The sequence below is a fragment of the Sparus aurata genome, chromosome 20, assembly GCF_900880675.1.
Source record: "Sparus aurata chromosome 20, fSpaAur1.1, whole genome shotgun sequence".
NCBI lineage: Eukaryota > Metazoa > Chordata > Actinopteri > Spariformes > Sparidae > Sparus > Sparus aurata.
This window is the reverse complement of record NC_044206.1, coordinates 11,116,834-11,138,827: the sequence shown is the minus strand read 5'-3', so window position 1 is coordinate 11,138,827 and position 21,994 is coordinate 11,116,834. Positions and strand designations below refer to the sequence as shown.

Below are 21,994 nucleotides of genomic sequence, written 5' to 3'. Positions count from 1 at the left end.
ATTTGCTTTGAGATTTTTTCCGATTGAGCAAAAACACATTTTACGATCTCGGTGCTTGAAAGTAAACCAAGGTGAGCGAAAAGTTTCTTACTCCCGTGGACGTGCGCGTCACGTTGTTGTCCTGGAGAAGAAAGTGACACTGTGGGAGACGGACGCAGCAGAGTGAGGTGGCACCAAGTCAGGCGCGCGCCACGTTCAGTCCCATTATTTGCGTGCGTTTCTCTCACTGGCTGTTAAGATTCAATTCTCCTCCCTGTCGGAGTATAAACTACACATGAAGCTCGCAGCGCAGGACGGCACGCTATGGCTGTTTATGTTGAAATAGTAATGCTAATTAAAGCCTCCACCTGCGTGTTTCGATGGCCTATAAATAGATGCTGGTGCTTTCATCTCATCCATACAGGCCTGCTGGTGGTTACAGCCGGATATATGGCTCTGTGACAGCTACTAATTTGGTGCCTCCGTCACCATCATCATCACTGCCATCATCTTCTTCTTCTGCTGCTGCTGCTGCTGTCGCGTCCTGCTCTTGATTCGAGGTGTCTGAAGCCTCGCAAAATCCACGTCTTTTAACCAAGAACATTTCGAGTCGTTTCATTCTTCAGGCCAACGATTTCGCATCGCATGACCCCGTCGCGAGGGCCTCAGCTCTCTCTCCTGTCAGGATTGTCAGAGGGAGCCGCATCTGTCCTGCGCACACAGAGACGAAAAGGTCACGTTGTTGTTGTTTTTTTTTTGTTGTTGTTGTTTTTTTTAGCGTGTGTGTGTCCAGTCAACTTCTGACTCCATCACGTCTTCTCCTCCATCTCAGCGGTGGATATTTACCACCAAAGACTGGGAGGGAGAAACGGTGCCCACATCACCGCCGCTGCACTCACAGAACAGCCTTGTTGTGAAGCGCAGCAGCACCACATTTCTCATGCCTTTTCCTCTCTAATATGGCTCTATTGTCTCACGGGGTTGCGCCACCTTCAGATAGCCGGGGCGTCTCCCTGGTGAACGAGCCTGTTTGGAAATGCGCGTCATTAAAGGGCTATCAGAAATATCTGGTGAGAATAGCACGGTTGCCCTGTACTGAGGGCCTCCCGTGGAGACAGCTCTCCATTTGGACCTCATTTAAAAACCAGCTTCGCCAATGTGTTTTCCGTTCACTGTGAATTATGTTTTTTTTTTCTTTCTTTTCTTTTCTTTTTTTTCTTTTTCATGTGGTCCTATTTAGACGTTCAGAAGTTTATTCAATTAATGTCATGGCTGCAACTGGAGGGTACGGCACCCACTTTAAACGCACTTCTTCCACTTTTTTAATGTGCGGAAAATGGCTTGCTCACCTTGTTTTGTTTTACGGAGGCATAACTCCTCACGTGGGGGGAAGTTGCAGTAAAGAGTTCATTTTCGTAAAAAAAAAAAAAAAAAAAAAAAAAAAGGCAGCGCCGTGCCGGCTGCGCGAGAAATTGTGGTTTTACGCACAAGGAGAAACAAAAATACCCCCAAAATCTGATCTATAAATAATGTGTGCATGCTTAATTTATCTGCTGATTTATTTAGTACAATTCAGGTTCGTTCATTTGTGAAACGCTCGCGCCACATCTCCAGAGCACTTGGGGTGGGGGGGAGAGCGTACTTCGGCTGGCCCGGCTGGACGACCAGAGGCGCGGCCGGGATGTGTGGCTCCTCGCCGCGGAGGAAGTCTCGCACACCGGTCTGGTGTGAGGGGAGAGAGAGGGGGGGGAGGGAGGGAAGGAGGGAGAAGGAAGCGAAGAAGGGAAGGTGGAAAGTGTCAGTCAGGAACGCTTCATTGCTTGAGGACAATCCGCGCGCAGGACCGGTCTGTTTCAAGAGCAATCAGTCAATCCGCATTAATTATCCGCGCGCCCCCCCACCTCCCTCCTCCCACCGTATAGGGTAGCTCGCGCTGGCACACGGACCAGAGGAGGAGGCTGGTGTGTGTGTGTGAGTGTGTGTATTCGCACGCGTGTGTGTTATGCTTTCTCTCTCTCTCTCTCTCTGCAACACTCACACTCATCCACACACGCACCTCACACCCCCCTCCTTTAAAGTGAAAAAGAACCAATAAAAATCCAGCTATAAAAGGCTTTTCCTTGTCACTAAATAAATTAAATGCAGATTTCTGTTTTAAGTGCTGGACCCCTTTTGTGAGCCGCGGAACAGGATTCTTTATTGTCCCTCTGTCATTAGTGCTGAGGGCAACACCGTCAGGGTGAGAACAGGGAGGAAACTAAGGAAACTATATATATTATCGGCATGTCGATTTATCGGCAGAGGATGTCCACTGTTTGTTTTTCACTATGCGTAGGGTTGTAACCAGCCTGTGAATTCTCGAATGTGCAAGATCACTGCAAACGTGTTGGTTATGATAAAGCCATAGTTCATTTTGGATCCAAACGTGTCGTCTCTACAGCCCATGAGAATCTTTGTAGCTATATATATATAGTTTTACATGAAAGCTTTAACAACATTAACTCTATAGGCTATACATTCTGATGGACGCCGGAAACACCAGTTTGAGTTTCAAAACTGCACACAGGTTTATGTTTGTCATCTAAATATCTAAATGGACTCCAAAGCATTCACGGTCGTCTTTAGACGAGTACACTATCGACGTAGAACAACTGTGGAAGTGTGGAATATTGTTGGATTTGAGTTTTTGTATACTCTGTCTGTGTGTGCGCGTGGTGTGTGTGTGTGTGTGTGTGTGGACACGTGGTGGCTGAAGCCCATTGGAGAGAGCGCAGGGCTGCGGAATGCAGGCTGCTATGTAAATAGGAAAAGAGGGTAACGATTATCTAATTACAGACGTGATAAATCTGCTCGCTTTGGCGTTATTTGATTTGAATTATATATGTATCAATTAATTTTACCGTATAGATGAGAGTCTCGTTTTACTCCTCGCGGCACAGTTTACAAGTCTGTCTGTCGCCCGGCTCTCCTTTGTCCAGTGTGTGTTGTTGGGGGCTGGACGACCAAAGCGAAGGCAGCGAGGCTCTGTTTTAATGTAAAGGGACATCAGTTGGAACAGTCTTCATATAGTTTATGAGGTGCATGTTCACTGTTGTCAGCTCTGGACAAGTTCAGCTTAAAGATAAACAGGCTGTGAGGTTTTGCTTTCATGCGGCCACATGACTGAATATTTGCTGCGTTGTTGGTTTGAAGAAAGACTCCCAAATAACTAAATAAATCATCAGAATGACCAAAGATTCTCATATATATATATATATATATATATATATATATATATATATATATATATATATATATATACACATATATATATATGTGTGTATATTCCTTGACATGAGGTTTCTGTATTGTTCTATTTATACTGTTTCTGGGAAACCAGATAACGCAAACGTCAAAAGGTAAACACATTTACACATCTACTTTTTACTTCGATTCAGTTAATTCAATTGCATTTAATTGTTACACTTTTCATAGTTGTTATGTGTATTTTCCGATTTCGTTTTTTTTATACTGGAAAACAAAAATAAGGAATCATCAGTACCTTCTGTTCCCTCTTTAGAAAAAAAAGCTAACCTAATTAATTATCATAACTGACCTACCGTTTATGCTGAAGCGTAAAAAGCGGAAATGTCCACTCAATTATTTAACAGCTGTCAAGTTTTAGTCGACATTTGAAGCGCAGGAGCACAATGAGAGCCGAGTCCTGAAGCCCCTGTTTTAACGTCTAGCACAGAGAATCTTATCGTTTAGTTTGTTCACAATCCTACTGCTTCTCTTTCCATGTTTCCTTTGTCGACACAAACTTTTCTCCCTTCGTGTTTGTAAAGAAGGAGCTCCCTCGGAGCAGCGCAGTAGCTGTTTTCCGGTTGTCGTCGCCGTTCTCTCCTCCATTTTCTAAACACAAAGTTGTTATTGCACCATTCCGCGAATTTAGCCCCTGCATTTAATACAACGTGTAATTTCCCCCCTTTTACCGTATTCCCTTTGATTTAGTCACTCTTGACTCTCCTTTTGCTCTGGGGCCAACGGGGTTCGCCGTGGGGGGCGCCTTGAAACCGCCCCTCCTTATCGCCTTTCATCGTTCAGCGCGGGGCCGCCTTGAAACCGCAGGGGCAGTAATTGCTTTTTTCAGGCAGCCCAGTGCGGACTGGCCAGCAGCCAATCAGAGCCTTGTTTACACTCGGTGATTGACAGCACTCTGGCAGCGTGCCAGCCAATCAGGAGCCCCGCGCGGCTGAAGCCCCGAGTTTTAACCCTTTGCCTCCACGTATAAACAAACCTGGACGGGGAATATTAGCCTATAGCTGCTCATATATTTCGACATGGAAACACACAAGCCCATATCCTTCCACTTTTAATTGGCTAAATTAGTGAACCGTGCGCGAGGCTAACCCCGGGGACAGTAATGCTTTCAAATTACGCAGTGATTCAATTTGCCCGTGTGTGTGAATGTGTGTGTGTGTATGTGTGTGTGTGTGTGTGAGAGAAAGAGGCAGATTCAGGTAAACAGACATACAGCTATAAAATAGAAAATATTGAATGTAGTCTGGTCTATGTTGTTTAAATTTACGTGTAACCCTGATAAACTCTCCCCCGAATGCACATAAAAACCAAGCCACTTTATTAACCCTTTCTCCATAATGGGCCAGCTGCGTTCAAGTGTCATTTCTAATGTAGTTAAATGACAAGAGTTTATAAACGGCATGCCGGTGGATCATGTGGGCTGATACAAAAGAAATTACACAATCAGATTTAATGAAAACTTCCAGATTTACCCCCATCGGACACGTTTTCTTTATCGGACTCACACTAGACTTTACGCCTATTAGTAACAGGTCACAAACTTCTCTTCATGTGAAATGCAAACTGTCTTTCATTAGTGACACAGCCCTGCATGTCCAATAAATCAGAGGCAAATTCAGCAAATAAGGATTTATTTAGCAAAACACATGCAGTAGGGCTGGTGGAAGAAAAAAAAAGCGGATTTCCCTAAAGGAGCATCAATAAAACTATCACATCATCGCTGTCACACGAGCGAAAAAAAAAATATAAAAAATAACGAAACACTGCAGAGCACATGCGGCATTTGAACTGAACTGCAGCGGGATCACACAGAATAGGCTAGATGCTGTTTGCTCTCCACCAGTGATCAGAAAGCGCAGGCATCGCCGCACGGCTCCGGCTTCTCTCCTCTCCTCTCCTCTCCTCTCCGCGCACCGAGCCGCGCCGAGCTGTGCCGCCTGTCTCCTCGCATTTGCTTGTGCACGCAGCGCGCCGAGGGCTGCAAATCAAACGCCCGCCGTTTCGCTCCGCGGCTCCGGCGGCTTCCTCATTGGCTCGGAGCAGCAGCCAATGGCGGCGCGTGTTTACCGTCGATGGGGGGGGGGGGGGGGGGGGAGAGTTGGGGTGTCTGTGTGTGTGTGTGCGTGTGTGTGTGTGTAGGAAAGGCTAGGATAGGGTAGGGTGGGGCGGCGGCGGCGGTGGTGGAGGGGGCGCCTCACGGGCACGCTTTCACATTGTCGTTCTCAAACCAATAGGCCTGCGCGCTCACCCCGCCCCGCGCACACACACTCACACACACACACACACCCCTCCATCCTCCTCCTCCTCCCGGCGTGTCTGAGTCTCCGGCTGCATGAACGAGCCTCGATTCACTACAAGCCTGAACTTCTACGATGCGTCTCTCCCATACCTCAACTGACTGCACAGCACAGTCTGCAGCAGCAGCATAGGATGTAATCAATCCCACATGTTTCACCTCTGCGACTCGGGATTTTCACTTTGAATATTTTTCTACTTTTCCTTTCATTACACCCTCCTCGCCACGCAGTGGATATAACTTACCAGTAAGTAGAACAATTAATTTAAAGCTTTTATAGAGTCTTTAAATGCTCGAGCTGGATGTCGATTATTATTATTATTATTATTTTTTAGTTGGAGCGCTGCATGCAGGAGAGGAGGATCTACATTTACCGATTTATTTAAATGGACATGCAGCTATTTTCCCCCTCTATAAACTCCGCTGTTCTTCGCTGTCATACCTTTTTAGAGAAGTAAAACACAGGCTGGTATGACTCTGCTGTACCTTACAGAATGATAATCCACACACACGCACACACACCCCTCATTCACTAATTAAAATATTAGCGCTAAAGCAACACATCTCACGATTTGACGGGTTTATTTCAGTCATCGTCTCCCCTGGGTTTTCTCTCTGGAGGACTGATCCGAGCTGCGGCCGATATGTGTGTCACTTCTTGATCTGACCTCTCCACAGCCACATTACTGTGTGTGTGTTGTGTGTGTGTGTGTGTGTGTGTGTTTCTAATTCATTCAGAGGACGATTCCAAAGCACTCGCTTCTCACTGCGCCTCCTCACGCCTCTAGTTTCAAAGATGATGAATTGTAGATTATTCTTTGTCAGTGTGTGCGAGTGTGCGTTTGGGAGGCAGGGAGACAGGGGCAGTTTATTGCAAAACTGCAGTGCTCTCTGCATCCCCCCCCCCTCCTCCTCCTTCTCCTCGGCGTAAAGGCTGTGCAGACGCCGGGCTGTCTTCGGCTCGGCTCGGGCTTGTCTCTCCTGCTCAGCCGGCCTCTGAATATCCGGGTTTACTGTCCCGGTCATGCTTTGTGACTTTACTTTTATTGCAAAATTGTTGCAGGCAGTGAGCTGGCCTCTGAACCCGACGCGGATGGCTTTTAATTCCCTTTTATCGCTCGTCCAAAGGTGCACATGTTTATGATTTAAAAGATTCCTGCTCAAAAAGCAAAAACGCATCTTTTTTTCACTTCCTTTTTTAATTTCAAGCCTCGTCCTAAAAGCACAATTCTCTCCGGAATTTCCAGCTTTTGTGTTGTGTTCATGTCACGCCGTTTTGATCAGTATTGCTTACTTTTGTGCGGGGGATTTTTGTATGTGTGTGTGTGTGTGTGTGACGATAGTTTGACCCTTTGCAGGGCAGTGATGGTGGATGTGTGTGCGCGTTTGGGAAGGTGTGTGTGCGTATCTCTGTGTGTGTGTGTGTGTGTGTGTTTGGGGGAGTCTGGGTGAAGTGGAAGGAAGTCTGAACGCCTTCCACGTACACACACACACACACACACTACAGCAGATCCAAAATGATCACAACCCCCCCCCCATACACACACAAACTGTTACGCGCGATCTCGCTCACTCACGTCGCTCTGTTTGCGTGGCGCACGATAACACGGGGATTTAGATCCAGGTTGTTAAATGTAGCCTGAGTGGCTCTCTGTTGACGTGGAATGTAAACACCGAGGACGTGTGTTTACGGCCCGAAAATTTAAAAATGTATAGACAAATGTCAGAGGAGAGTGGTTTATGATTGATGTCCCGCAGAGAAGGGCCATTGTTTCTCACAGCCTAGGGGACAGGAGAGAGTCCATTTTGCCTTCCCTGTGCGCTCGCAGTAGTAGCGCTTCTCTCCCATTTCCACCCTCGTTCTTTCCCACCTTCTCGCTGTGGACTGGATGTAAAGAAAAAAAAAAAAACGATAACGTGACTCTCACACAAAAAAGGGGGGGGGGGGGGTGGAGAGAGAGAGACAGAGAGATTGCATTATTACAACATACTCGCACTTTTGAGGGAAACGTTTGAGATATTCGCGTGTTTTGGGTATTTTTACGCTCTGGGCGCGTTCTGTCAGAGCTGCCGAACTTTGAGACCCCCCCCTCTTCCCTCTCTCCCAAACACAATTCCCTGAAAGTTGGGAGTCCTTGAGACCAAGCTCGTGTGTGTGCCTGAGTGTGTGTGTGTGTGTGCGCTGCCTGTATTCTCACGCACTTCACGATCACCCCCCCCCCCCCCTTTGGTCCACCAGAGCATTTGATATTTTCTTTGTTCCTTTATCGTTGATTCCTGGGAGGTGCTATCAGCATCTACAGAGCGCTAGATGGACGTGCCATGCATTGAGAGGCCTAATAGATGGACTGCTGAGGTGTGTTTGGAGAACGCAGGCGCCCTTCGCTCTCCCCTATCTGAGCGTCACACGGAGCCCTATTTAAGTAAATGACCCGGGCTATAAGGCATACATATAAAGTCGATGATTTCCTAGTCTATTTCACTGTTTATTGCCCCGCTCCCCTCGCACCGGAGCATAAAGGTGATTTGATTTGTGTTTGTGATTACAGTGTAGCCCTACATGTACTGTACGTGTAGCGGAGACGCATGGGGGCCACCGCTGGTGACTCCTAGAAATGGCTGTTTCAGCGCCCCGTTTCCATTAACAAGCAGCGCCAACAAAACAAGGGTCCCGGTTACTGTAAAGAAAATCAGGAAATGAGCACAAAAAAAACCCAGCGATCAGTAAAGTCAGTTTTCATTTATAAAAGCTGTACATCAAACACTATTGATCCAAGGCTGAAACGTGTGTGTGTGTGTGTGTGGCTGCTGGATCTTATATCAACCCGGTGTTTTATAGCCTCTTTTTGTTTTTTTCTCAAATAAAAACAGGAATCAAGACTATCTTGTAAAGTGACATAACGACGTGTTAAATATTAAATAGACGCACCGGCGAGTCAGATTTTTTTTTAATGACAACTGCGTTGACATAAACAAACAAAAAAAATCATTAATCAGACCTGGAAACGCGCGTTTATTCCAGCTTTTGGTGGCGAACATACTTGAGGGTACAAACAATGAAACGTATTTTCTTCATATTTCAATGCAAGAACCCCCGCCAACACACACACACACACACACACACACACGCACACACGGGTCCAGCTTGTTTATGACCAGCCCTTGTTCAATCTAGAGACTTAACAGCTCGTCCTTCACGGAGGAAAAAAAAAGGGCTCCTCGCCGCCGTGAACTCTTGTACTGTATATGCACCATTTGTTTGTACCTGAGCCAAATCTCCCCCTTTCCTTTTCCCATTCTTTTCGCTGATAAAGAAAGCTCCCGTGTGCGTTATTTGCATCGTGTTCGGTCACAGGATGAGGAGGAGGAGGAGGAGGCGGTGGTGGTGGTGGTGGAGGAGGAGGAGCAGGGAGGGGGGGGGGGGGAGCAAAGACTCCTCTGTTGGGGCCAACGATGTAGTGCAGGGGTAAATCCACATAAACTCAGTTCAGCCACCTTTTTTTATCTGCAGGACAGACTTTACTCACCTTCCTCTGTTGGCGTAAATCGCCCCTTAAATGAATCGCTGAGACAAAGCGGTAAGAATAATATGTAAATGTGGTCTATTCAAGCGCTTTTTTCTGTTTTTTTTTTTGGTCAAATTTGAATTGCTTTTGTAAATGCTGGTTGTTTGTCTAAACATGAACAGCGACTGTCTCCCAGTTCAGCCTTTTCTTCAGCACTACATCCCTGGCTGGCTCATTATTGTCAGCGCTTTGACGTGTCTCCTGCTCTCTCTTTTGTAGGACATGACGGGGACTCAGTTTCTGCCCTGCAAAGCCAAAACTCCGCTCAATGCGAGGGGAGCCCGAAGTTCATAAAAGGGATTATTTGCATCTGGCTGCCTGAGACCTTCGGTGCCTCCGGATTTTACTTTGGATTTGGGATTTATCGGTTCTTCTCACCGGGATGGAAAGCCGAGATTTCGCTCCACCGCACCACCTCCTGACGGAGCGGAGCGCGTTGGTTCACAGCGCCGCGTCTCGGATGGCGCCAGGCGGCCACGGCTCCGTGCAGCACCCCGCTCACTTCCAGCCGGGGAAATACTACTCATCCCACCTCTCCATGGGTCCGCACTCAGGTCAGTTGTGAACGCTGCTCCTTCTCGCGTGTATGAACGGCGAATGTGTTTTTTGGGGAAAAAAAGTCAGTTCCTGTCTTTTGTCTGAAGCATATGTTCTCCATATTCCAAACTTGGGACGCTCTGTGGGACGAACTAGAATTTACTGTGGAAGGAAATTGCTCAGATTTTGTGGGCATTTAGAAATTAGCGCACAAAAAAAAGAGTTTTATGTTTTACTGAATTTAATGTACTGTTTATGACATGTGCCGCGCGTAACACCTGAAAATAAAAAATAATTTAGCAGTTACAGCCTCGCGTAAAAGCAAAGAAATATGGAACGTGTCTGGAAACGTCTCTCTTAAGGAAACTTGGCCTCTTTGGCAAATTAGATTAACTTTTTAAATTTACGGCACACCTCCAGCTCTTGTTTGAAACCTTTTGTGATTTTTTAGATATGTTCTGGGATTACTCGCTCCCATCACACAGGGATTATCAGGCGTTTCCTGTAGCATAATCTTGTCACAGATTTATATGGTTTCATCAATTAGCAAAGTACTAATCATTGTCATTTGGTGTAATTAATTGGAATTGGGTAATTCCACTGCTTATATTTCCCATTAAACAATAAATTAAGAGCCATTAGCTGAGCGCTTCCCTGGTTTCTGCTGTTGTGTGGCTCCAAGATGCACGGTGGTGATTTTGGGTCTGCTGGGCACATGCTGGTTTGCACTGGTCACAAACTGGGGGTCAAAGGCGAAGAAGACGACGAAGAGGTGGTGTTGGTGGTGGTGGCTGTGATGGGGGAGTGGAGGGGAGCTCTGGCTAATAGAGGTGCGGGTAATACCAGAAAATCCGGTTTCTATATTGAGCGGGGACGTGACGGGGTGCGAATGGGTTGACAGTGCATGCATTAGATTTAACAAGTAGCTTTGGTATCCTGTCTCAATAGGAGGGGGTGGAGGGGTGTGTGTGTGTGTGTGTGTGTGTGTGTGTGTGTGTGTGTGTGTGTGGAGAGGGAGAAAGAAAGAAAGCCTCTGCTCGAAATCATACAGTGTCTATACACTGGACTAACTGGATGAATGTGAACGTGCCCGATGAGAAATCTCATTAATTATCATTTGCGAATGCAGCGGGTTCTTTAAATAGACGCCGGGACTCGCGGCCCTGTGAATGATATCGTCTGTTGTGTGTAGGATCCACACATCCTCTGTCTCCACTTATTTGCATATTCATTAGTTTTTACACAGCAGCAGAGACGACGCAGACGTCCAGTCCGGCGATTTAAACTCTTGCAATTTAAAACAAAATTTATATTTTATTTAAAAAAAATTTTTTTTTTACACATCTCCGGTGAGGACATTGAACGCGGCGCAGAAATGGAAAGCTGAAGCAGTTTGGACGTTTGGTGCATTCGAGGTCCTGGGTCTGGGTCCGGACCGGGCTGCTTCGTTCCCGAGTTAAAACAATAATATTTTTTGTTATGAGATTATTTTGTCTTCAGAAATGTTCTCAAACGCTTCAGGACTCTGAAGAGCACGTGTTCAGATGTAAATCTACTTTTTTTTTTTTTTTTACTGTAAATGTACAGATTACATATTATTTTATTTTCTAAAATCAATTTACAATATGAGTAGTTTATGTGGCAGTGAATTATTTATATTTATTAATTTTTATAATTCAAAAACTTTTTTAATCTACTCTAAAAAGTAACACATTTATTGTCATTATGTCTAATAAACGTGTTAATGTAAACTGATTTTAAGCTAAATATATTACAGTACATATTGTGCTGAAATACAAGCAAGTTTTATTGTATGATATATATTATATAATTTACATAATTATAGCTGAATGTTATACTACATTTAAATATATTCTAAGATAACTCATCAGGGGTAATTTATTCCATATTGATAAAATATTTTATATAATTCATGAGGCATTTAGCTGCAGGTCTCCTTTGAATCTGGCTCAAAGGATCGCACCAAAAGTATGCCCGTGTCATTTTTTTGAACCTCCAACCAATCCTGGGACTGCTTCCACAAACACACATCTGACTTGCATAACGATTTAAACAGATTATCCTCCACTTTGACTGATACTGCTACTCGCTGACATGTATTATGGTCCAATTTAAAAATGATTCTGCGACGTTGAAGGGGGGGGGGGCGTAGTAATGCGGAGTGATAATGCTATTGAAATATATTCAAGAGGGCCTCTCACTGGGTCTCAAGGTGCATGACACTGTATTGAGATTCCAGATATCCAGACTCTCCATGCATGTCCCTGATGGGGTTTTGACTGACATGATGGGCATAGAGGATTGTTGTTTTGGGATGGGGGGTTGGGGTACTTGTGTGTGTGTTTGCTGGGAGGTTAGGATGGGGGTTACCTTTGTGCTCGCCCCCCTTAGAGATTCAGAAAGCTGTATGCCTGGCCCTAGGCCTCGGCGCAGGGGGTAGATATGATGTTGGGTTGGCCATACCGGGGCAGAAGGGGGGTTTACTACGGGGGGTTTGTTTCAGATCTTTGGAAAAAGACACACACACACACACACATTCTTCTTTTTTTTTTTTTCTTTTTTTTTTTTTACCTTCTCACAGGACCGAACTGGGTGTATCACTTACAGATATTCAAAGTAAGAAAAAAAAGAGGAAAAAAAGGCGCTCTCTCGTTTCTCCTGTTTCTTCATATCCTGGAAAACCTGCAATCCATCAATTTGCCGAAGCCTCTTATTTAGATCAGCATGGTGTCTGCTTGAATATGGTCACGCTTGACAAGGTGATGGAATGACAGCCGCATACCAACGCCATAAGACGCAGCCCCCATTTGATAAAAAACCCACAATGATATTACACAGGCGTTTAGATTACTGATAGGAGCGGTGGGAAAGCCTTTGTCTCTCTGTCTGTCTTGCTCTCCATCCCCTCCCTGTTTCACTGCTTTGCTTTTATTACAGTCTCTCTCTCTCTCTCTCTCTCTCTCTCTCTCTCTCTTTCTTCCCCCTTTTCTGTGATGTTAGCCCCCTGGGCAGTGGTTGTGCAAGTGTGTGAGTGTGTGTGTGTGATTAAGGTTAGGTTTAGCCTGCAGTAGCACAGGTGTGCAGTATTATGGAGGGCGTGGCAGAGCTTGTCATTGAACAGGTGTGTTACTTCCCAGACAGCAGACGGTTTTTGTTTACATGGCTGTGTATGTGTGAGAGCGTTGAGCGTGTGTGTGTGTGTGTGTGTGACCTAGTAGTACAGACAAAAAGAGCCTACATTCGTGCTACATGTGTGCACACACGCACAGCTGTGCACACATACTGTACACACACGGGGCTTCTCTCCTAAGCTGCTTGTGTTTTGGCCTTTGAAAAAAGTAATAAACCATAATCAGAGTGTTTTGGTTGAACTAGATAACCTCTCTGCCTCGTCTCTCTTTCTTTTCTCTCAGTTTCATGACCTTTTTCTTCTTCTTCTTCTTCCCCTCCTTTCATTCCAGTTCAGTCTTGTTAGTGAGGCAAAAGATCCCGCAGTTAGATTCTGCGTTTGGTTGCTATAAAAGTATGTGTGTGTGTGTGTGTGTGTGTGTGCGTGCGTGTGTGTGTGTGTGTGTTTGTGTTGCATGCTGCCGCCCTGTCCATTCATCATGGAGCTGTCAGTAATATCTCTCATCTCTTGGAAGTTTGTCGGCTCCGGCTTTGATCGTCATGGCAGCACAGACGAGACACGCCCCTTCACCCTCCTACCTGCACACACCTTCACACACACAAACAACTCTTGTGACGTGGAGAGAAAATATGAGTGAGTGAGTGAGTGAGTGAGTGTGTGTGTGTGTGTGTGTGTGTGTGTGTGTGTGTGTGTGTGTGTGAACATGAGTTTGGAAGTTTCTGTTTGTGTGTGTGTGTTCTTGTAGAGGGCTGTAGTTTGAACCTTACAAAGGTGTGCGTGTGTGTGCGTGTGTGTGCAGGGCGCTGATTACATCAAAAGGCAACGGTGAGGGATGAAAGAAAAGTCAGATAGAAAAGGGTGAAAAAGAGAATATGAGCATGTAAATGATCGATGGATGGGGCAGGGGGAGAGAGGGAGGAGGAGGGGGAGGAGTAGAGGGAGTAGAGAGGCTGAATGTTTCCACCTGGTTGGTAATCCAGTCAGATTACCACCGCCTGACGGCACCCACTGGCCGTCATCCCCGACTCCTCAGCCTGCCGTCTCTCCACTGCCTCTCGAGAGTGCGAGAGAGTGAAAGCCAGAGAGGAGGCGGGGGGGGGACGCTTGCCCGTGTGTGTGTGTGTGTGTGTGTGTGTGTGTGTGTGTGTGTGTGTGTGAGAGAGAGAGAGAGAGAGATGAGTCAGCAGTGGATGGGTCTCAGACAGACCCCCACCCTCACCTCGCCAGAGCTACCCAGGGTACAAGGGGCACATCCAGGGTGCAGCGTGCAAGACGACCCCCTGCGTGGAGGAGACAGCTGGTGGAGGCTGCAGCCAGCCGAGCTGCGATTGGACGCAGGGAGGCAGGAGCGGAGTGCAAACTGTCGATTCAATTAAAAATACATATATATACCACAAATTAAACTGGATTACAACTTCAACTGATTATTTCCGTCGTCGATTAATCTGATACTTTTACGATGAATCAATTAGTCGAATATATTAAAAAATGTCCAAAAACTCAAGAGACTCTTTCATTGAATCATCTCAAACCTTGATTTATTCTCATGAATGACAAATAAAACCGCAAATCCTCACATTTAAGAAGATGGAACCCGCCAATGTTCCGCATGAAAAATGACTGAGGCGGTAAATGAATTTTCAAAATAGTCGGGGAATTTTTCTCGTGTGATTGCGACTTCTACCTTTTTAAAACTTACATGTCACTATTTGTTACTGATTGTTAACAATATGACTCCCCAACGGTTTTGCATGTAATATTTAGGGCAGTTAAAAGGTCAAACTTGAGCTTGTTGTGACTAATACAAATGTCAAATAGCCATATTGTTATGTCATTTGCTGTCTTAAACCCAAAGATTCTTCTTTAACTGTCAGAAATGGTAAAAAAAATTTAAAAAAAAAAAAAAAAAAATCCTCACATTTTAGATGCTGGAGCAGCCAAATGTTTGACACTTTTGCTTGAAAAATGACTGACAAGATTAATCGATTTTCTGTGATTGCAACCTCTGGCTTTGTTCAAGGGTGCATGTCCATATTTGTTACTGATTGTTTATAAGAACACGTGTATCCTTTGCAGTTTTGCATGTAACAGGCACATGTTTGATAGTTTAAAGGTAAAACTTGAGCTTGCTGTGTTTACACTTTCGTTTGCTGCATGAATATCTGTAAATTAAAAAATTCATCCAAACACATTCCATCTACATACTTTTGTAAAAAATCACATTTGGCAAACACACTTTCTTTAGTCAGCCTCTAAATATAATACACACGACTTTACAGTCACATCGGCGCTGCACTTATCTAAAAAAAAAAAAAAAAGTTGAAATGAAATATGCAGCAAGGCCAAAGAAATCAGTTAAATGAGTCTGACGGTTCAAAATTTTGTTGACGCATTAACAGCATTAAGCCATTAAGTCATTAAGTAAAGTCATTAAAGTCATTTCCATTACAAATGAGACTCCTGTGTGCGCTTTTGATATTTCAAGCAACACTATGGCGCACCGTTTAAATATATTCCTCAACGTTTCGCCGCGTCTAATCAAATTGACCTTGCGGTAACTGTGACCGAGACTGAAAGGTCAAATCAGTGGGAAAGATAAAAAAAAAAAAAAAAGAAAGAAAAAAAAAAGAAAAATTGAATGCATTAAACCGGAGCTCTTCTTCTTACACTGAGTGTAGCATGCGTTTGTTCTGGAGCACATTTGCCGCGGTGACAGAAGACTTTTGTCTCATCTCCAACTCTCATCCAACATGTGAACAGCTGCTTATTGTCGGTAGCAGTGATTTGAAGGGAGCGGGGGGCGGGGGGGCGTTCGGTTGCGACATCTCCGGGGTGTGAACACACACCACCATCTGATGACTTGGCATGTGAACGGAGAGCGCCAGACTTCCTGTGTCCATGTGCTCTTTTCTCGCTCCCTCTCTCTCCCCTCTTCCCCCTTTCTTCTTCTTCTTCCTCTTCTTCGCCCTGTCGCTCTCTCTGGCCCAAGCAATCCTCCCCTCGCCTGCCTTTGCTCCTCTTTTAACAACATGCTCGCCCTCCCTCTTCCTCCTCTCCTTCTGCTTCCCTCTTTCACTTCCCCCCTTCACTCTGCGCTTTTTTTTTCTTCGAGTGGTCCTCCAGCCTCTCCTTCCTCCTCCTCCTCTCCCTCGCTCCTCTCTTCACAATCGAACCCCCCACCACCACCTCCTCTTACATCCAGCTCCCATCTCTGTCTAAACTCCCCGCACGCCCATCGCCTCCTCTCGTTGCGCGCAGACCACTCTCTCTCTTTCTCTCTCTCTCTCTCTCGGCACTCCTCCTATTTCTGTCTCGATTTCAGCCGGCTTCCTCTCCTCTTTCCACGTTGCCTCATTTGTTTCTCCCACCTCCCTTTCTTGCCTCCCCCCTCCTCACCCCTTATCCCCACAACCATTCGGCCGGTTGTTAACGGGCCCGTCCCGGTGCTGCTCGGCCCACGGCCAACTCACTAAATCAGAAACGATTGGAAGGATTTGGCAAGAGGGAGTGAGAGCTCAGCGCGCCGCCTTTAGAAGTCAAAGAAACGAGAGAAAAATGACATTTTAAACAGCCCGCAAAACACAAGGCTAAAACGGCTTCGTACCCCGCGCAGGAGGAGGGGAGTATGTGTGTGTGTGTGTGTGTGTGTGTCTCTGCGCGTGTGTGTGTTCGCATTTAACGTGTTTTAAGTGTGGCTGCTGTGGCTGGTATTCACGCTATGAATGCACGAGGAAGAGAGTGGACATCGGTGTGTGTGTGTGTTTGCAGACACTATAATTCCCTGCTATTTTATGGCTCTCCGCTGCTTCAGAAGGGGTCAAGGCAATCCCCCTGTTTACGCGACGTGACAGGGAGGTGACATCACTTAGCGAAAGGGTGGGGGTGGGGGGTAGGGGGGGCAGACATGATGTCACAGTCTCGCCACATCCACAGGTCTGCACCCCACCACAGACACACACAGATACACACACACACACACACCTGAAAACAGCCAGGCGGTGGCAACCACGGCAACCCCTTATCGCAGGCCGGCGGCCGACACCTGAGCCGGGGCTCGCTCCTCTTCCCGTCTCGGGGTCACGTTTATGCCTGACTCATCGTCACTCGAGCTGACTCGCCTCGACTCAGCCGGGGCCCTCCGCTTCTCCCCTCGGCTGTTGTGTTTTTCAGCCCCTCTATTCGATTCATTTCAGCTCTGTTTGGCTCATTCATATTGTAATGGCCTCCATTCAGGCGGGTCTGTGTCCAGTTTGTTTTGCTGTCAGTGGGGCTCAGATGGATGGAGGGGGCCGGTAGGTTCATCTGGAGGTGAGGTTAAAGAAGGCAGAGTGGTTGGACTGCCTCTCTCCCCCCCTCCACCACCTCCACCTCCACCACCACCACCTTTCCTGAATCCAAGAGAGCTGCGAGGTGCTTCTTTCTATCTTTTCTTTTTTTTCTGAGTCACGCTGCTGCTGCTGTGGATGCTGCCGGTGTGGTACAGACTGAACAGACAAGAGAATGCGCCGTGAAAGACAGCTAATGTGCTCTTAAATAAGAAAAATAGGTGAATATGTGCGCGTGTGTGTTTGTGACGTGGGGAAAGAGAGTAAGAGAAAAAAGGGGGAGAAGCAGCTGTGTGGAACAGCATGGATCGTTACACAGTGACACACATGAAAGCATTAAGTATATTCAGGAGGCTTCGTTGAATATACATGGAGCTGTGTGTGTGTGCAGCTTCGTACGTATGTGTGTGCGTGCGTGTGTGAGAATCCCCTCCCATGCTCTCGCCCGGGCTGAGAGTAGTGAGAAAGAAAACAAGGAAAGAGAGCACGAGAGATCGAGTGTGTGTGAGAGAGAGAGGGGGTGAGAGAGAGAAGGAGGGAAAAAAACAAAACACACCAAAAAAACAACAAAGATCCGTCATCAGTCATTCATGGCTAATCAGTCTCGTGGGACGTGCGCGCACACACGCACACGCGCGCGCGCACACACACACACACACACACTCAGTCACACAGTGCCGAGGTCCTAATCCTACTGGGACTGCTTGTGCCTCTGTGTGCGCCTGTCTAAATTTTGGATCCAGGCTGATTAGAAGCACACCCTCTCTCTCTCTCTCTCTCTCCATCCCTCTCTCTCTCTTCTCCTCTTCTCCTCCACGTCTTTGATTGCTGGTAAAGTGTCTCTTCTCCTTCTCTCTATTTTTTCCTCTTTTGTCTCTTTAATAACCGCCTACTGTCTCCTCCGCTCGTTTTGATGTGTGTTTCTGTAATGTTTGGAAGCATGTGTGCATGCATAATATAGGGGACGTCTTTTGTGTGTGCGAGTGCGCACTTATCTCCGCGCAGTCGGCCCGTGTTTCATCGGCTCTTCCGTTTTGTTTCAGCTTTATCTTTTCTTTTTTTTTTTTTTTTTTTTTTTTACTTAAATCAGATCAGCTTTAGTGGCATGGATGTCAATGTTGTTGCCAAAGCTTAATTACATATTACGGAATACAATGTATTATCACAAGAATGCATATATAATCTCGTGAAGACAAATATCTTAAAAACGTGACACGCTGATACACACAGTGCAGCAAAGATCTCATCCCAATATGTCAGAAACCTCGTGCAAATGTATTTTTTCCTGATTTCTGGACATAAAGTTCTGAGCTTAACATATATCACAATACAAAATAACATTTATTTCATAGCATGTGTCTAGCTGTCTTAATCCCCCAGGCTGTGTGCACACCCTCTTGCTTTTTCTCCTGCTTTTTTTTGTGGCTGTCAAGGAGAGAGTGCTATTATAATAGTGTTTTAGTTTTAAGACAAATAATGAAAGCCTGAAACTGCTATGTTGGCCAATCACAGATGCATCAGTATCAGTGTATAAGTGTAAGTGTAAATGCTCCATTATGAAAAATATTTTTGAAGAGATTATGATGCAGGAAAAGGATTCTTGAGATGATTCGTATTTTTTAAAATTCACAGTACGTTTACTGTGTCAGTGCACTGGTGCCATTGTTCCCATTAAGTTTATTGTTAAATAGATTATTATCTTTAGTTCGTTACATATCTTGTTTGAAAGTGGTTGAGACAACAATTGAGTGATCACTGCAAAAAAACACTTATATCAGCCCACATATAAAGCACATGTGTACTTTGGTAATTATTTAATTGTGCAGAACTTTTTTTTAAAGATGCACTATGTAGTTTTGGGCAAGACAATTATACAGAAGTAAAAGATCATTACTGACTAATTTTTTTTTTATGCCTAAACAAACCAAAAAAACAAACTGTCTTTGCTTTCATGACTGAGTAAACTCGATAAACAAAGTGACTTTAAAGGACAAAACAATTTCATACTGCTTCACTTTTCTTATCTGTGGCGGACCCTGCCACCTCTATAGCGTCCAACAGTGTTCTGGGGACCTAATTTGCCTCAGAGAACAGCTTGTTTATTCAGTTGTGGAAAAAAATAAATATTTCTGAGTTTGTATAATTACCTCATCAATATCGTAAATATTAAAATCCTGACTTTTAATTTCTGCTCCTAAACTGCATAGTGCCCCTTTAAGGGTTTATTTATTTTGATTGGGTGGATTTATTTGCACTTACTTCCCTCTTCATGTGAGGTAGAGTTAAATTAAATTCAGCAGTTTCAAAAGGAGAGATACCAAACATTTGGTTCTAGCTTTTTTTCCCCCCGTCCTGCTTCATATCACCGTCGCTTGAATATCTTTGGGTGGTGGGGTGTTAGTTCACGAAAGGCATTTTTGACAATTCATAGACTTAAATGATCAAATTGAATAATAGGGAAAATAATTGGCAGACTAATAGACAATGAGAATAATTGTTAGTTGCAGCCTTGAAATCTTTTTCAGCCTCTTTTTTTTCATTCTCTCCTTTATTTGTTTTCCTTTCCACCCCTTTCATTTCCTTCCTCTTTATTTCCTCTCCGTGGATCTCTCCAATAATCTTTTATTCCTGTGTAAATATGACAGCAATGAGAGAATATAAAGAATGGAAAAGCCACGCTGAAATAAGGTCAGACTAGGTTATTCTCACCTGCTTTCTTTCCCCCTCTCACTTCGTCACAGGCTCCCATCCTCCCTCCCCTCCTCCTTCCCTCCCTCCTTCCCTCTCTCCTCCTCTGCTCGCTCCCTTGCTGCCTCTCTCTCGTGCTCACTGTCTGCTGATCCCACTCTTCTCTTGTTCTCCGCTCCCTCCCTCTCGCTCTCTCTCTCACTCACACACACAAACACACACACATACACACATACGCACAAACACACACACACACGCTGGCACACACAATGACTGTCTGACTCCCCCCTCCCTACACACACACACACACACACACCAATATACTCACACTGACACCTGCATGTCGAGCCGTTGAGGGTCTAATTTAAGTAAAGTGCTTCTCTAGGAACCACAACCCCTCAACTCACGATGATGGAGGGTGATACGGCGCAGCGTGGTTGAACACACACATACAGTTATACATAGACGCACACATACACACTTCCTGCTCTGGTGATACGGAGATATGACTCTCCGTTTGTGTGGGATTGAAGGAAGCACTGTAGATGGCTTGTACGTAGCATACTGTAATAATAATGTGATATTTGATCCCCCCGCTGGGAAATTCACCTTTTTTCCTGGGCTGCTGGCAGATCAGACTGCAGGGGTCAGTTACAGCCGGTGGCTGAGCTGGGAGGGATTCAGTGTCTTGCTCAAGGACACTTCAGCAGGGTGGATGCTGGCTGGCTGACATGGATACCCCTGAATCTGGGTCTGCCGGTTTAAAGGATGTTGCCCCGCTGCTCCGCTTCTGTTGCGTAGGTGTGTTTGTTTCCACTGGAGCTGGAGCTAACTTTAGCTGAGAAGCTGAGAAGCTGCGCCGCTGCTGCGAATCTGAGGCCGCAATCACAAACCTTCATGGAAAAAATAGCAGGAAGAGTTTTTTGGCTTTCGTTAAGTTTAGTCTATGATAAGAGGTAAGTCAAGACCCAGCCAAATACTTCAATTACTTCACTGCAAAGGAAAAAGGGACCCCTGATGGCCAGGCTTGATCTAAATCTGTGGAAGCTTCATTTGTTTTGACAATATTCTGACTTATATTTTTAGGCTACATGGCAATACACAGTATATATATTCCCTTTCTCGACATTTTGACATCCCCTCGAGGCACTTGGACTTAATGGACTGGGCGACAAAATCAACAGTATCGTAGGGACGACAGTTGGTACCACAAAACGTTAACACAATGAGATTTTTAATAATGATTATGTCAATGTTATGACTTAGTCGCTATGGGCAAATACTTCAAAATTGACATCAGTCTTGTAGATTCAGATCAAATTCTAAGATGATATATAGTCTCAGTTCACGATAATGTACACTCTTACCTCAATAGATTAACTATAGTCCATCAAAATCATTTTATCTGCTGTTGCTATTGTAGCCCATTCTGTGGATCTGTTTAATGTTTAGCAAAGAGATGCTAATCTACACATCCAGCTGTTACAGAGCAACATTAGCCTCATTTGGAGTCGTTTTTGTGTTCACCTGATGACTGTCAGTCTAATAACCGCTTTCTTTTATTTTTAGTCTCCACCAACTCCTTATCAAAATAACTGTCTCCTCAGCTGCTGAATGCTCCGCTATGTTCGCCAGCTGGTTTCTAAAGTTGTCTGTCAAAAGCAAAGTAGCGAACACTCGGTTTTTAGAGCTCTGTCGCTGAAAACTGTTGCTGTAGCTGGAAATGACGCAATGGAAACAGTGAGAGTGAAATGAAACAGTAAAGTTGCGTGCTAGAACACCAAAACAATTACCCCACTTAGCTGATCTGTTAACATTTTTAGCAAAAAGATGCCCACGTACACGTCCAGCAGTTACAGAGCAACACTGGCTTCAAATGGAGTTGTGTTTGTCTGCACCTGATGACTCTCAGTCTCATAATCACTTTCTTTTAGCCCTATTTTTGGTCTCCACCAACTCCATAGCAACGTATCAACCCACTTCAGCTGTTAAATGCTCCGCTGTGTTCACAAGCTAGCCGCTCACTTTGCCTGTCCGCCATTTGATGTCAGGCTAGTAGCGTACAGTGAGCTTTGAGAGGTTTGTTGACTGGGAAAAAAAATGCAAAAGCAGTCTGTAGAGCTAATGGCAACACGATTCTCACATGGTT

The 21,994-nt window shown here is 45.2% G+C and overlaps 1 protein-coding gene and 1 long non-coding RNA gene across 3 annotated transcripts in view; one reads left to right on the top strand and one right to left on the bottom strand.

Annotated features, from left to right (window-relative positions):
• Nucleotides 1-3,487: 3,487 nt before the first annotated feature.
• On the bottom strand, nt 3,488-4,052 carry LOC115571095 (uncharacterized). Its single transcript, XR_003981876.1, has 2 exons — nt 3,954-4,052; nt 3,488-3,873 (listed from the first exon to the last, which is right to left on the bottom strand). It is a non-coding gene; the product is annotated as an uncharacterized LOC115571095 (long non-coding RNA).
• A 1,461-nt stretch (nt 4,053-5,513) lies between these two features.
• bahcc1b (BAH domain and coiled-coil containing 1b) overlaps nt 5,514-21,994 on the top strand; it is a 59,119-nt gene continuing 42,638 nt past the window's right edge. The window contains exons 1-2 of one of the 2 annotated variants that reach the window (XM_030400161.1): nt 5,514-5,825; nt 9,364-9,698. In XM_030400161.1, the coding sequence (XP_030256021.1) occupies nt 9,527-9,698 (172 nt within the window). In that variant the 5' untranslated portion in view covers nt 5,514-5,825; nt 9,364-9,526. The remainder of the gene's footprint in view (nt 5,826-9,363; nt 9,699-21,994) is intronic. The other variant, XM_030400160.1, reaches the window with a different exon arrangement.